Here is a 15,214-nt window from a genome sequence, read left to right as displayed (position 1 = left end):
ATGGTTTGTTATTTTGTTTTGTTTTTTGTCTCCATCCTCCAGAAAACGCTGGAGGAGCTGCTGCTGAGACAAAATCTAAGACAAGCAGAGAATGCTCAGAGTAAGGAAACACTTGTAAACCAAAATATTGTCTTGGTAATTTGATTGTTTCATTAGGTATAGTATTCCATAAAAAATCTCATAGTATATCATAAAAAAGTAAAAAGTCAAAGTATAGTATACCAGAAAAATGTCAGAAAAATATCACAGTATGGTATGTTATAAAATATCATAGTGTACCATTCAAATTAAAATGTGGTATAGTATGCTGTAAAAATGTGATAAAAAGTCATAGTATAGTATGTAGACGTGCATCATCTCCCGTTGTTTCAGATAGATAGAAAAAGGGATTTATGGAACACAAACCACAACATCTAATTATTTTTTTTATTGAAATTGCGGCACACAAAGACATGATCCTGATTGACCCCTCTGAGTACGTTTATACAGTAGAAGAAGATAGTGTGGATGAAGTGAAGTGAGTTAAGAAATTCTGCAATCATCTGGGGAGAAAGAAGACATAAGAGTTTGCATAACATTCAGATATATGCCTATAACTACGACATCAAATACAACTACTACAACAGGCTTTCTCAAAGTTTTGATGAATGAGTGCAAAATTAGGGAGTCACTATATGATTGAGGCTTGCATAGGCAAAATGTACTATACTTTCACTTTTTTATAAAATATGTATTATTCTTTATGTAATTTTTTTTTTTTACCTTTTTTTTTTTTTACCTTTTTCAGACAATGTTTAGACTTTTTTTTCCAGCATTTTTCAAACTTTATTTTTCAGCCTTTTTCAACCTTTTTTCAGATATTTTTTTCAGACTTTTTTCAAACTTTTTTTTTTTTTTTACCTTTCATACATTGTTTAGACTTTTCTTTTACAGCATTTTTCAAACTTTTTATTTACGGACATTTTTTTTTACCTTTTTCAGACATTCTTTAAATTTTCCTTTTCCAACATTTTTCAAACTTTTTTTTTACGGACATTTTTTTTTACCTTTTTTTTTTTTACCTTTTTCAGACAATGTTTAGACTTTTTTTTCCAGCTTTTTTTTTCAGACATTTTTCAGACTTTTTCAGACATTTTTTTCAGACTTTTTTCAAACTTTTTTTTTTTTTTTACCTTTTTCAGACATTATTTAGACTTTTTTTTCCAGCATTTTTCAAAAAAAAAATTTCAGACTTTTTAGACATTTTTTCCAGCCTTTTTCAACCTTTTTTCAGACTTTTTTCAAACTTTTTTTTTTTTTTTACCTTTCATACATTGTTTAGACTTTTCTTTTACAGAATTTTTAAATTTTTTTTTTTTTTTAGACATACAACTATGACTTTTTACATCATACTATACTATGACTTTTTTAATAAATTTTCATCATGCTATACCATAACTTTTTTAATACATTTTTCGACACGCTACTATGACTTTTTTTTCGACATATTATACTGACTTTCTTTTCGACATGCTATACTATAATTTTTTTTTTGACATACTATACTATGACTTTTTTCAAACTTTTTTTTTTTTTTTACCTTTCATACATTGTTTAGACTTTTCTTTTACAGCATTTTTCAATTTTTTTTTTTTTTTAGACATACAACTATGACTTTTTACATCATACTATACTATGACTTTTTTAATAAATTTTCATCATGCTATACCATAACTTTTTTAATACATTTTTCGACACGCTACTATGACTTTTTTTTCAACATATTATACTGACTTTCTTTTCGACATGCTATACTATAATTTTTTTTTTGACATACTATACTATGACTTTTTTCAAACTTTTTTTTTTTCAGTCATAGTATATTATGAAGAAAAGAAAGTCATAATATAGCATGTCGAAAAAAAGGTCATAGTATTGTATATCGGAAAAAAAGGATAAAAAAGTCATAGTACAGTATGTCAAAAAAAGTCATAGTACTGTATGTCGAAAAAAATTATAAAAAAGTCATAGTATAGTATCATTGAAAAAATTAAAAAAAAGTCATGGTATAGTACGTCGAAAAAAAGTCGGCGTATAGTATGTCAAAAAAATGTATAAAAAAGTCATAGTATAGCATGTCGAAAAAAAGGTCATATTATAGTATGTAGAAAAAAATAATAAAAAAAAGTCATAGTATATTATGAAGAAAAAAAGTCATAAAGTATAAAGCATATATAGTATGTCGAAAAAATTTATTTAAAAAAGTCATAGTATTGTATGTCGAAAAAATTTATAAAAAAGTCATAGTATATAGTATATAGTATGAGGAAAAAAAAGTCATAGTTTAGTATGTCGGAAAAAAAGGATAAAAAAGTCATAGTACAGTATGTCAAAAAAAGTCATATAGTATGTCGAAAAAAAAAAATCATAGTATAGTATGTCAAAAAAAAAGTATAAAAAGGTTACAGTATAGTATGTCAAAAAATAATATAAGTCATAGTATAGCATGTCGAAAAAAATTATTAAAAGATCATAGTATAGTATATCGTAAAAAAAAGTATAAAGAAGTCATAGTATAATGTGTCAAAAAAAATAATATAAAAGTCATAGTATAGTATGTCGAAAAAAAAATCATAGTATATTCATAGTATAAACTTTGACTTTTTTATGACATACTATGCTATGCCATTTTTAATGACTTTTTTATGATTTTATCATTATTTTATGGCATACTATACTATGATTCTATACTATAAAATGACTTTTTAGGACTACTACAACTACAACAACAACTACTACTACTAATATTACTACAACAACAACTACTACTAGTTGATTTGATACTTACCAGGCGCTCCAGTTCTCGTCTCCTCCAGGCCCTTCAAATCCCTTTGTTCATTCAGCAGTCTGGACAGAAAACAGAGACATTTACAAAACATATCAAGTCTCACCTTCTCCAATACCAGACCCTGGTTCACCACTTTTTAAACAGACCTTTTATACTGGTTTTCATGGAAGACAGCTCAAAACTTTGTACAACCAAAACAAAAGGTTGATATATGTGTTACGAATAAAAGCACCTTTCTTAACGTGCAACACAACGGACAGTTAAAGTAAAAATCATACAACAATAATACACTTTTGTAAAATGTAAAGTTATATTTATAGTTAACATTGACACTAGAAAGTGTATTACAGTCTAATGTAAACTAGATCCTGTTCTACACAGTAATAAGGCCCGCCCACAGAAATGGCTGGGCCCCTGAAAAGTTTTGTTGAATGGACCTTTACTCACATCAATGCATGCGCATGCTCTCTTTCTCCTATTAAAAACATGCTACATGTAAACTGAGGGAGACTTACTCAGTGATGAGGGATACATACAACTCACTCCAGTATTAGCTAATAGTTGGTCTAGATCAGTAAATTTCTCAGGTCATGTGACCAGCCAGCTACTATTTTTTTGCTTACAGAGCCGTTCCTGACCCGTGAGCCATGTAAACCATTCGCCATTGCCACACAGTCACACCTAAAGGCCCTGACACACCAAGTTGACGGCTGTCAGACAGTTTGGGGCCGTCAGTGAGGTTCCACCGCCGATTCATTCATACTGAATCGGCCGAAAAACCTCCGACACGGGCAGACTAAGCAGGACACCGAAAAAACTAGGCCCCAAACTGTCCGACGGCCGACCGTCGGCTTGGTGTGTCAGGGCCTTAACACCCCAGTGCTCCCACTACAATCCTCCCTCCTTTAAAACAGTTTGTTCCAGCTGTCTGTCTAAGAATAAATAGACTGAGAGCCAGGTTGTGACAACTTATACAGAATGAGGTGTATAGAAAATAAAATATTCAATAAATTACATTTTCTATAGAATCTTAAGATCAGTGAATATTAACATTAATAAAAAAAAAAAGAATAAATTATGAAATGTAGAAAATAATAAAATATAACACTGAGCTTTGGTTTTGTTGCCTGGTAATTAGTTCAGTCAATATCACACAACTAGCTTTGACTATACAATGTAAACATAAGCCTTTAGTTGCAGAACACCTGCAAATTAAAGATAACAATACTAATATTATTATATATAATAAATAATAAAATAATAATAAAATATATATTTTTTTGATATATTCATTGTTATTGTTGTTATATATCTTGCTCTAATTGTTTGTTATCACTATTATGTAGTCATATCATTTCTTTATATTAATCTTGTCTAAAGTCGGAGGCTTCAGATAAGCCCAGTGTTTTTTTTTTGCCACTTCCTGCACTGTATATTATTCATTTATTTGTTTGTTATGTTGTGTAGTCTTAAATTGTGCAAAATAAATAAACAATATTCATTTTATCAGCTGCATCAGGCCCATTCAAACTATCTCCCCCAGATTTTCTTTTATACATTTTCCAATATAAAATATTATTTATACTATGGCTTGATTGAATACTTGATGGTTATTATTTGCTTTAAATTCATTAATATGTAATTTCACTTTGGCAATAATGTAACCTGAACATTCATGCCAATAAAACTTATTTGAATTTGAATTTACTGAGAGATGTGCATCTATATTGCCCAGTATGCCCAGCTGATCAACATTTTTTAAATTCAATATTTAATCCATAGTCAATCGATCTTGCATTAGTCCAGAGTTGTAATTAAACCTTGACTGAGAGACTAGATAATCATTTTCTTGTTTTAAATGATTTTTTTGGGGATTATTTTAAAATGTATTTGCTGTCATCAAACTTGGAGGGGAGAGAACACAAGTTGACCTGATTGCTGTTCCTGCAATTCACTTTCATTGTGTGTTCTTTTAACCTATTTTCGTGGATATTAACGCTACAACCTAATTGACGCCATGATTGACAGCTTGTTTGACACGAGGGGAGGCGGGGCCCTACGCAACTTCGATAGTGTGCGTAGCAGTAGTCTCGCATACTCTCGCGAGACTACAACATAAATACTTTATTGATCCCTGGAGGAAAATTGAGTTAGATTTTGCTCCTAATCTAGAATAAAAATACATATATAAACATAGAGAAATCATAAAAAAAGCAAATAGCAAAAAGCACAGCAAATAATAATGCTAAAAATAGGATCTATCATTAATTGTGTAAAAAAAAATGCAAGAATAGTATAAATAAATAAGAATATTAGTTTAAATGTACTGTATAACTAAATGCAATGTTAATACCAGAGTAAATCAGATTATTGCACAGCTGAATTATTGTACTATTAAGGGGGGTAAAAAATAATACATTTATGTTGTATGTATGTATATATATATATATATATATATATATAAATATATATGTATATATATATATATATATACATATATATATGTATATATGTATATATATATATATATACACTCAAATGAAGATGTCTGCTGTTTTCTAGACTAGACAAGGGTACATTTGGTCCTAAATACAATATTTACTTTAAATTGATAACGTCTGTAGGACAATAAAGTAGAATAAATTAAATGTCTATCTTAGTTTGAGCAGTTTACGTGTAAATGTTTGTAGTCGCACGGAACTGACATTGGGGCGTGTTCCATGTAGAACACCAAAAGGCGTTGCACGTTGTCAGTAAAGGCAGCTGGTTAAGTCGGCATCGATGCAGACTCACTGTTACAGGGTTTCATAACACACTTGTGAAATGTAGGGAGAGGGTGTAGGCGGTGGTTTGGTATTGGGCCCTTAACTACTCAAGCTCAATGCCTAACCTTTGACATCTCGCGAGAGTTTCCCCAACTTGTGGGTTTCCTTCTAGACACGACCGCCGCCTGGTCTAAAAAAAGAAAAAGACTAATTTCAGGAGAGGGTGTTTTCATTGTGAAACAGGCTACATTTTACTAAAGCAACAATAAATATCTTCACCCAGCACCTTGTTAAGACCCAAGACCTCACCTCAGCCTTCCTGTTGCTGCACACACAGACCCAAACACACACACACACACACACACTGGCTAGTCTGTCCCCTGTTCAACCCCCTCACAGTCAGAGGCCAGACAGGGTCGAGCAGAGGGCGAGACATTTATGAGGTGTAGATATTTGTGCAGGGAAGCATTCCTCCTGTTGACACTGAGCAACACAGTCTGGATGCTGAGCGAGCCGAACCAGACAGGCACACTGAAAAGTGAGGCGGTCTGTCGAGTGAGAGGTAACAGAATCCAGGATACAGACTTTAAAATGTGGGTCCAAAATGAGGGAAGCAATTCACAACTTTGCTGCATTGACCTATTTTAGTGACCTTATCTTTCCTGCGGATGCAGCATGTTTGGTTGTGTGTAATATGTCAAAAATAAACCTGAATTGTCCTCATTAGATCCATGATGAATATTATCTTGACCGTGCATCTCTAAGCACAGAGGAGTAATGAAGCAAAACCTTCGCAAACATAACCTTAAGACCTCCACACACCCACTCTTAACCCCGTCTTCAGCTCCAGTGGTGGGGAGAGTCCCTCCTACCCCCATGCCGATGATGCAGGAAGGGCCGCGGCTCGGACACGGGGCAGTGGCCATAGACAACACAAAAGGTTGTGGTGGTAAACAGAGCTGTTTGTGTTCACTGGGCCGCTGTTGGAGATGACTGATGTGCCCATTAGCCCCTGTCTGGGCATTAGGGGGAGGGGTGGCGGCACTCGGGCTCCACGCAGGACAAAAAGACCCCTGGGCCTCCAGAGAAAGGTCACTGACCCATATTGTGTCTCCTTCAGGCCCAGCCAGTGGTTATTTCACTGATTCAGGTTACAGAGATTGGCTTCGTCAAAGTTGATGTATGCAAATGGACAAATGCTGTAGGTTAAGTGTGATGTTGTAGGATAGAGGAACATACCTGCTGCTCCAGGCTCTGAATGGAGAATATTGCTGCTGCGCACTATTGTAGACAAAAAAATCATAATATTATACTGTGTGTTTGAGTCAAAATAGAAAAATAAGGTGTTTTCTGTCTGCTTATTGTGTGTGATGTAGTGTGCTGTGTCTTCCACTAGAGAGTGCCCTCCTTTACATCTGTTCTTCATTTAAGAGAAAAAATGCATGTATATAAATCCCTTTATTTTGAGAAACAAACATTTAATTTGAATAAAATCGTACATTCTTTGTTATTTATATATCATCTATAAAAAATCAAGTAAAAAATGCAGCACAAATACAGAAATTACACATTTACAAATCTTGAAAACATGAACACACTCAATGCTGACAGATTTTGTTCAAGGGCTTGGGATAAAAATTTTAATTTTAGTTTGCTTTTGGGAGCCTAACTTGCGGTTTTTCTACCACCCCACCACAGATACACCGACAAAGAACCGATTCATTTGAAAAAGAAAATCATGAAGAATATCATGAATCACGAAAAATTCACATCTATCTCTGATCAGTCAACATCATATTTACAGAGCTTGGCAGCTAAACCCAGTAGGCTTTATTTGATGCTGTGACAGATCTGTCTCTATTTGCTAAGGAACTCAAAGCTCACATAAACTTAGTTCAGCCAGAGACACTTACATCAAAGGATTTAACGCAACAAATAAAAGAATTTGGCAGAAAAAGGGCCTTGTGCTGGATGGTGCTTTACAAATGAATCCAAGTAGAATCAAAATTCTCAGGGAAGCACATTAAAACTCCCTAATGGGTATAAAAGAACGGAGCCCAGCACATACATATAAATGAGATATGTGATTTACATAACGCACAACAAGGGAAGAGCTGCCATCATCATGTCTGGTAGTAAGAAACTAGAACAGGTGGAGGTTGGGGGATGATTAAGTGAGAAATCATCTGTCCGACATAGGTAAGAATAAACAGTATAGACCTTTTCAAACTTGACAACACAAACATTATAAATGGGCCCCTTTTGTATTTCCTGTTGCAGTGTTTGTTAATGCAGTAGCTGACAGGAAGTACACTTGGACCAAAGCTGTTGCCCTAGCAACAGAATGGCAATGAAAAGGTCTATAACCAGTAGCAGCACAAATCATCAAAAGAATGAGTTCAAGTTTGTCATAAAGACTCTTTATTGACTCGTTGACTCATCTTCCTGGTGATTGTTATAGTCAAATGATCAGCTAGTTACATCATTTGTGTTAGGTAAACTTTTGAACTCCCTGTTTTTATTCTTCCTTTTAAAGGTCTTATTGATAAAATCTTTCCGTAAACAAATATTCAAAAAATAATAATACATCCGAAGAGCTTTTAGAAAGGTGCCAAATAAAAGTATAGCTTTTCATAAAAAGAACAAAAAAACATTGTGAATTAATCATTTAAAAAATGTTGATGGGTCCAAAATGAATGTTTTGTTTATATTAGGGCGGTCAAAGTTAACGCGATAGTAAGGCGTTATCGCAATTTTGTTTTAACATAACTAATTTCTTTAATGCATTAATGCAACTTGCGATTTTTCATCATATGAAACTAGAAAATTGAAAGAATCCATTGATACCAACCATGTCATACTAGCTTGTCGCGAAGGAGGTTAAATAACGCTCCAAACTTACGCTAAATTTTGGCGAGGAAAAAACTGTTATGGCATTTTCAAAGGGGTCACTTCCTCTGACCTCTGACCTCAAGATATGTGAAAGAAAATGGGTTCTCTGGGTACCCACGAGTCTCCCCTTTACAGACATGACCACTTTATGATAATCACATGCTGTTTTGGGGCAAGTCATAGTCAAGTCAGCACACTGACAGCTGTTGGGCTTGAGTATGCCATGTTATGATGTGAGCATATTCTTTATGCTAAATGCAGTACCTGTGAGGTTTCTGGACAATATTTGCATTGTTTTGTGTTAATAGATTTCCAATAATAAATATATACATACGTATATAAATACTTGACAAATCTCCCTTTAAGGTACATTTTGAACAGATAAAAAATGTGCGATTAATTTGCTATTAATCACGATTAACTATTTGAATCGGTTGACAGCCCTAGTTTATATCTGTGGAAGATATCTGACGTTTGGTTCTCACTTCTAACAAGGCTTGTGAGCCAATAGTAAAACAGAGTTGTTATTACGTGGTATTAGTGTGGAAAAAACAGATAAATGTCTGAGATTGACGGTAAGCACCTGGCAACGACTTGTTATGAAGTAAATGCAATGGAACGTGAGAGGGAGAATGGGACATCTAGTGGCTGAATGTTAACAAGTTATCAATAGCACCTTTAAAAACACCAATAAATCTACCTTAGACATTTGTGGAAAAACGTACCAGTGCACTGGCACTATAGTCTGTTCTTAAAACATTGTCTCTTTGGTATAATTATGTGTCTGTTTGTCCCATTCGGATGAGAAAATTAAATGTATTCCATCTTTCAAAGGCATTATCTTAGTCATTGCAAAATGGTTTAACATAAATGTGTTGATGGGGAAATGGGCAGGTGCAGTGAGATGAAGAGGACACAGCCAGAATAATACAAATTAATTCACAGAGGTTTGCGGATGAGAAGAATCCAGTGTTGCTTTATTTCTTTTTCACTAGATGGCCTCTACAAGACCAGTTTTATTTAAGAAATGCAAAATGCGACATCACACCAAGAAAAACAATAATGTCACATTCTCATAAAGCGCTCTTGGCATGAACAAACAGCAACATTGACAATAAATAAAATGTTGGCGAACAAAATAAAACTTTGTGAACAAAGAATACTCAGGATTGCATATCAAATAAGACAAAAAAAATAGATAAAATGTACTTGGCACAAATTAAATAAGTAATTTTCAGATTGAGTGAACCTACTCTATGTCCATTGCTTTGTGAATCTGATTGTCCTTCACAGTTAGCATCGAGTATGTGCGTGTACTGTACAAAATAGACACAGATGGCTGATGAAACTAAAATAGACTCATTCCAACAAATTGTCAGTACTCAACATCTTACTTTGTCAGTACCTTGACCTTCATAGTCACACTCCCAGGTGGCCTTTTTCTGCATATGTTTGCACTAAACAAAACTGCAGGTACATGTGCAAGAAACCATTGTCACAATGCAGAGCCAATATATATGCACATAGTGGAGGACAAATATTCTATAAGTTACCAGTGATTTCTGATTTGAGTTCAGTACAGGTGCTTGACACATGTTAAATTTAAATAAAAGGAAATAAAGATATTAAAAGACACTTTGGTATTTCGTAGGTGCTGAACTATGCATTCATTTAAACACATTTTCAGACCCCCTCTTGTTCTAAATTGATTTGTGTGGACATGATTATAGTGATGCCAGGACACTCGTCACACACAAATATTGTGTCAAAATGTTATATCATCAATCTTAAATCATTTTTGACCCGTGATTGCAGTCCAGTGGGATCTGCCTTGTGATGATGACCAACTGAGAGGTACATAAATAAAAAAAAAGGTGTTTTTCAAAATAGGATAACAAAAAATGCAAAGTAACAGAACACTTTTTTTTTTTTTTACGAAAAGCCACTTGACCTATTTTTTTAAACAGGATGACCCCTCTCTCTCAGAAAGTGAGTCTTAAAACCTGTTAAAGACTAAATCCTTCTTTCTTTGTTTGTGCTCTGTCTCCGTCTGTCTCAGCAGGGCATATGCAGTGCAACACTAACATCTCCAATCTTGACTTCCCAAAGCAAAAGGAAAAAAAACAAAAAAACGACGTAATGTATTCTACACCCATATAAAAATAAATCAATCGCAAACATGGAAAGATACATCTCATATATATACAATAAACTCCTATATAAAATAGCTTTTATGTACATATAGACAACAGACGACAATACAATAATTGACCTGTACAATGTACACCTGAACAGTTAAGACAGGCGAGAGGTACTGAAGTGTATGGCTTGATTGGGAAACAAATTGAAAAATATTTACAGACATCAACTTTACATCCTTTACATGTTTTCAACTTCCCTGGAATGAAGAGGTCTTAAGGGAGACCTCACTTTCGTTTCCATTCCCTTAGGTAAGGCTACCTTTAAAAGAATTGGTCCGCAGAGACGATTCAGCCTCGTGATACTTTGCACAGTCAAACGCACTCTCAGCTCTCCTTTGGTGACACGTGATAGGAGCTGGAAGTCCTAAAACCATTTATGAAGCCGTCTATCACATGGATCCGTTAAAAAGAGACGATCGAAACGCCACTCGTTACATTTTGCGACGCCCAGGAAGACCCAGACTTTCTTCTATTCTTCTTGAAAGAATCAACCAGTTATGGACATCCCCTTCACTTCCACAAAGGTAAGACGCCTATATAGACTCCAGTGTGTAACCCCTCAGACAGCCCTGCTGTGGTGCTGACATTTAGTCCATGGGTCCTTGAGGCATACCCAAGGACGCCAGGCTGGAGGGTCTTGTGGGTAAAGTCATGGACTTTTATCCTTCCTTCAGTAGTGTCCTCATTGGAGGTTCAGCACAAGATGGAAACTCCTGCAGTAGTGACCAGCTGACCGGCGGTGGGGTCATACGTCCCGGCCAGGTAGTAAAGGTCTGGGGAGGTACTGTTCGGCTTCTGATTGTGAGTCAGACACTCGTACTCCTCCCTGCTCACCACCTGGCACTTATGAGAGATTGTCTGGACGTCATTCTCATCCTCGTGACACGACTGGTACAGGGCATGCTGCATGGACAGGGAAAAGACAGGGTAAGTTGCATCGTTAGATTTATGAATAGGGCTGGGCGATATGGCCAAAACCTTCTATCACGATATATGTTATTTTATATCTCGGTAATGATATATATCACGATATGCACATGGTAAAGTCTATTTTAAATTCCATAAATTAACATATTGAATTATCGCCCAGCCCTTTGAGCCAACAAAGAAAGAATAATTGTCATAGGAAAGTTCCATAAACTACAAATGATTTTACAGTCGCCATAAACTCATAACCTCCATCACGGCTCACCTTGCCATCTCGATGCCTCTTGCCGAGCTTGGTCTCTTCAGGGTGGTAAAACCACTTGACTTTGACCACCATGCTGGAAGTCCAGGATTCCCAGAAGTTCTCTATTCGACCGACGTATGGGAGGTTAGGGCGTCCAGCTGAGAGGAACACGGCACAATCTCCCACTTGCACCGTGTCTCTGCCTCGCACGATGGCCTTGTAGAAAAGCTTCCTGGCTTTGCCCTTTAGACCTCGCCGCTGTGGAAAAGACAGACACTTGATGATTATTATTATTACCTCTCTTGACGTCGAGTGATTTAGTATTCTCAGCTAACTGAGCTGATATTATGAAAGCGAAAAAGGACAAATCTTTGCTACATTTCCATTTAGTTGTCAAGTGAATTTTAAGCAAACTTTTGAAATGTCGCAAAAATAGAAATGCAAATAAGGCCGATTTCTATCAACTGGTTTGAAGCGAATAAACTCGGCAACAGCGTAGTTTGGTCAGTAGTTGGCGCCATAGGCTTTGCATGTCTGTAATCCGCCAGTAAACGGAGTAGAAGAAGGAGAGGTTGCGAAACGGAAACAAAACAAGTCGACTTGGCCGTCTAACCATCTACGGTAGAAAAATGGAAAGAGGTCTTTAGGACTTTTGGGTAAGTTATAATTGTTCTTTCATGTCAGCTAGTATTGGTCATGTTTTATGCTGTCTGGAGACGAAGAATGGAATCATAGCTACTGATACAGTAGAAACATGGATAGACTATTCTCACCTGTGTAGGGCTTCCTGACCACCTCCACATTTGTCGTCCTGAGAGGAACGCAGACATTTTGGGCCTTGGGATAAATGAGGTTTCATCTGGAAGCATCCTCGGTTTCTTCACGAAATCCTTGGATGGTTTCGAGGTGGAGCCGGAGCATTCTTTCCTCTTCAGGGACTTGCTGTTGGAGACCTGGTCGGGGGGGCCTCCTTTGGCATTGGAAACAGCCACAGCTTTGGCCACAAAGGAGTGCTGGTGTGACCTTGAGGAAGTGGAGGGTTCAGAGGGTTGCAGGAGCCCCCGGTGGGAAGACATACAACTCTGAAGCATCAACGTAGAACCGTCCTCATCCTCTGAGCTGTAGGAGGAGTCGTTGTCCGAGGAACACAGGCTGGAGCTGGAGAGGGAGCCTGACGAGGAGGAACTTGAAGAACCAGAAGACGAGGAGGAGACGGAGAGACGAGACAGGAAGCGGCCAGCCGTCCTTAGTCCTCCTGAGGCTGCAGCCAGTGCAGCCGCCCTCCTCCTCTCTTCCTCGTCATCTTCCAGGTCAGAGTAGGAGCTGTTACACTCTCTGTGGGAGCTGAAGCCCAAGTCGCCATATTCATCCAGACGCAGAGAATAGGAAGGCTTTCTTTGGGGTGTGGTTCCTTTCAGGAGAAGCTCCACCCTGGAGGCACCACCCTTTTTGTTGTCTTTAACCAGCAGGACTGGGTGAGAGTAGGCCTCTGTCCTGGGCATACCGCTCGCATTGGTAGACCCACCTCGCAGCAGCAGAGCCTTGCCGTTCTTCGTCTTGGGGGAAGTCACTCCTTCATGATCCAACTTCACCAAAAACTCTTGTCCTGACTTCCTGCTCCTCGGCACAACAAGCTCGTCCTGCCTGCGCCGGCTCTGGCCATACGGCCCACCTCTTTGGCCCAGAGATAATCCTGGACTATGCCCTGTGGACTGAGTACAGAAGGAGGAGTAGCCATTTGCAATGCTGCTGAAGGAGTCCACCTCGAAGGAGCTGCTGCTGAAAAGGCCTTTGGCCGGTGTGGAGGCCATCGGCTGGGTCCTAGCTAAGGGAAACAGATCATCCGTTCCTCTCGAGGCCTTCCTGGGTGCCCCGTTGAGCTGAAACAGGTTGTCGGACGACCTCTTCCTGGTGTTGCCCAACGAAGGCCAACCCAGGAAAGGTGCAGGATTTTTATTGGCATTCTCAGCCTGCTGTTGCTGCTGCTTTTGTTTTTTCCCAGAACCCTTTGGTCTCCCTAGAATAAAAAAAATATACGTCAATCTTAGCATCATTATGTCTCATTCATTCGGTACTCTTAAACAGTCCAGCACAATAAGTTGTGTTGTTGTAAAGCCTCTGCTTTGTCTAAAATTACACATTTGGTATATTTCTCTTTGATGTAAAGGTGCAGCTATAAAATACAATTTTGTTTAAATATTTCACTCAATGTAAGCATTATAGTTTAAAAGATTTGTTGGGACAAGCAGATAAATAATATGTGATACTGTTATACAGGGGGGGAAAAAAACATAACCTTTTAACCGATTAATTGAAAAATAATCAACAGATTAATCGACAATGAAAATAATCGTTAGTTGCAGCCCTAAAATGAAGAGTTTCAGGGGTTTATTCTTACCTGGTCTTCTTTTGTGAATGGTTAGAGTTTGGCTGCTGGTTAAAGTGTTGATAATGTTGAATCTGTCAGAGGCTCGCTCACTGAGGGGGGCCTGCTCCAGACTAGAACTCCTCTTGGCTGTTGTCTCGCTGGATGTCAGCAGGGTGGGAGATGATTCCCCATCTATAAAGGACGAGGGGCAGAAGATTATTAGCATTTACTTACAGGTAGAGAAGACCAAGAGGGAAAATTCCCAGTTACACAGAGAGGAGACACCTACAGTGAACCTGGTATCCTGGAGGCAGGAGGCGGATGTTTTGGAGAGAAATCTTCCCTCGGTCTCCATCATCAAACTCCACCATCACTCCTGCTTGCTTCCCTTCATCAGATGAACCACCTGCAAGAAAAACACACGTCCTCAGGTGAGCAGGGAAATTAGCAAAAAACAGATTGTATGTACGACTTAATATATAGCTGAAGATAGAGAGGATAGAAGAAGCTGTTGTCTCACCTCTGCGAACGTAGCCTGGGTATAAGCAGCGGGAGCGCTCGCTCCAGTAAGTGCACACCCTGGTTCCTTCACTGAGCACAGTCTCCGACTCCGGCCGCACATCCAGGACCTGAAGGCCAGACCAAAACATAATTAAGATTCATTACAGGCTGGACACACACAGACATGCATGCATACACACTCTCTCACACACACACACACACATACAGTCGCACATGCAAACAGTGTGTGAGCCACAGAGCATTGTGCATGGGCAGCCACTGTGCCACATTTCCAAGCGGCACTTATCTCATGCCAATGTGCCAGTCAGGGCTGAAAAGAGCGGAAGCCATGATGCAGTAAATCCTGACTTGCTGAGTAATACTAAAGAGGGCCTGAATAGGGGGCTTGTGATTGCAGGTTGCCAGATCCTCCCTCCAACAATGCAGGCAGCCCCAGCATCCGCCACTCACTGGGGGCTCTTTCAGGTT

General features: G+C 37.7%; 1 protein-coding gene and 1 long non-coding RNA gene across 9 annotated transcripts in view; both read right to left on the bottom strand.

Annotated features, from left to right (window-relative positions):
• Positions 1-439: 439 nt before the first annotated feature.
• On the bottom strand, positions 440-5,216 carry LOC141781070 (uncharacterized). Its single transcript, XR_012596764.1, has 3 exons — positions 4,759-5,216; positions 2,828-2,886; positions 440-542 (listed from the first exon to the last, which is right to left on the bottom strand). It is a non-coding gene; the product is annotated as an uncharacterized LOC141781070 (long non-coding RNA).
• A 4,216-nt stretch (positions 5,217-9,432) lies between these two features.
• The window catches only part of bahcc1a (BAH domain and coiled-coil containing 1a), a 104,018-nt gene continuing 98,236 nt past the window's right edge, over positions 9,433-15,214 (bottom strand). For all 8 annotated transcript variants that reach the window (XM_074656579.1, XM_074656583.1, XM_074656578.1 and 5 more), the window contains 6 exons: positions 14,745-14,853; positions 14,514-14,630; positions 14,255-14,416; positions 12,630-13,873; positions 11,878-12,114; positions 9,433-11,588 (listed from right to left, as the gene is read on the bottom strand). In XM_074656579.1, the coding sequence (XP_074512680.1) occupies positions 11,379-11,588; positions 11,878-12,114; positions 12,630-13,873; positions 14,255-14,416; positions 14,514-14,630; positions 14,745-14,853 (2,079 nt within the window). In that variant the 3' untranslated portion in view covers positions 9,433-11,378. The remainder of the gene's footprint in view (positions 11,589-11,877; positions 12,115-12,629; positions 13,874-14,254; positions 14,417-14,513; positions 14,631-14,744; positions 14,854-15,214) is intronic.

Source organism: Sebastes fasciatus, chromosome 13 (assembly GCF_043250625.1).
Source record: "Sebastes fasciatus isolate fSebFas1 chromosome 13, fSebFas1.pri, whole genome shotgun sequence".
In the NCBI taxonomy this organism is placed as follows: domain Eukaryota; kingdom Metazoa; phylum Chordata; class Actinopteri; order Perciformes; family Sebastidae; genus Sebastes; species Sebastes fasciatus.
Note: the sequence above shows the minus strand (reverse complement) of the source record. Positions and strands in the feature narration are given on the sequence as shown.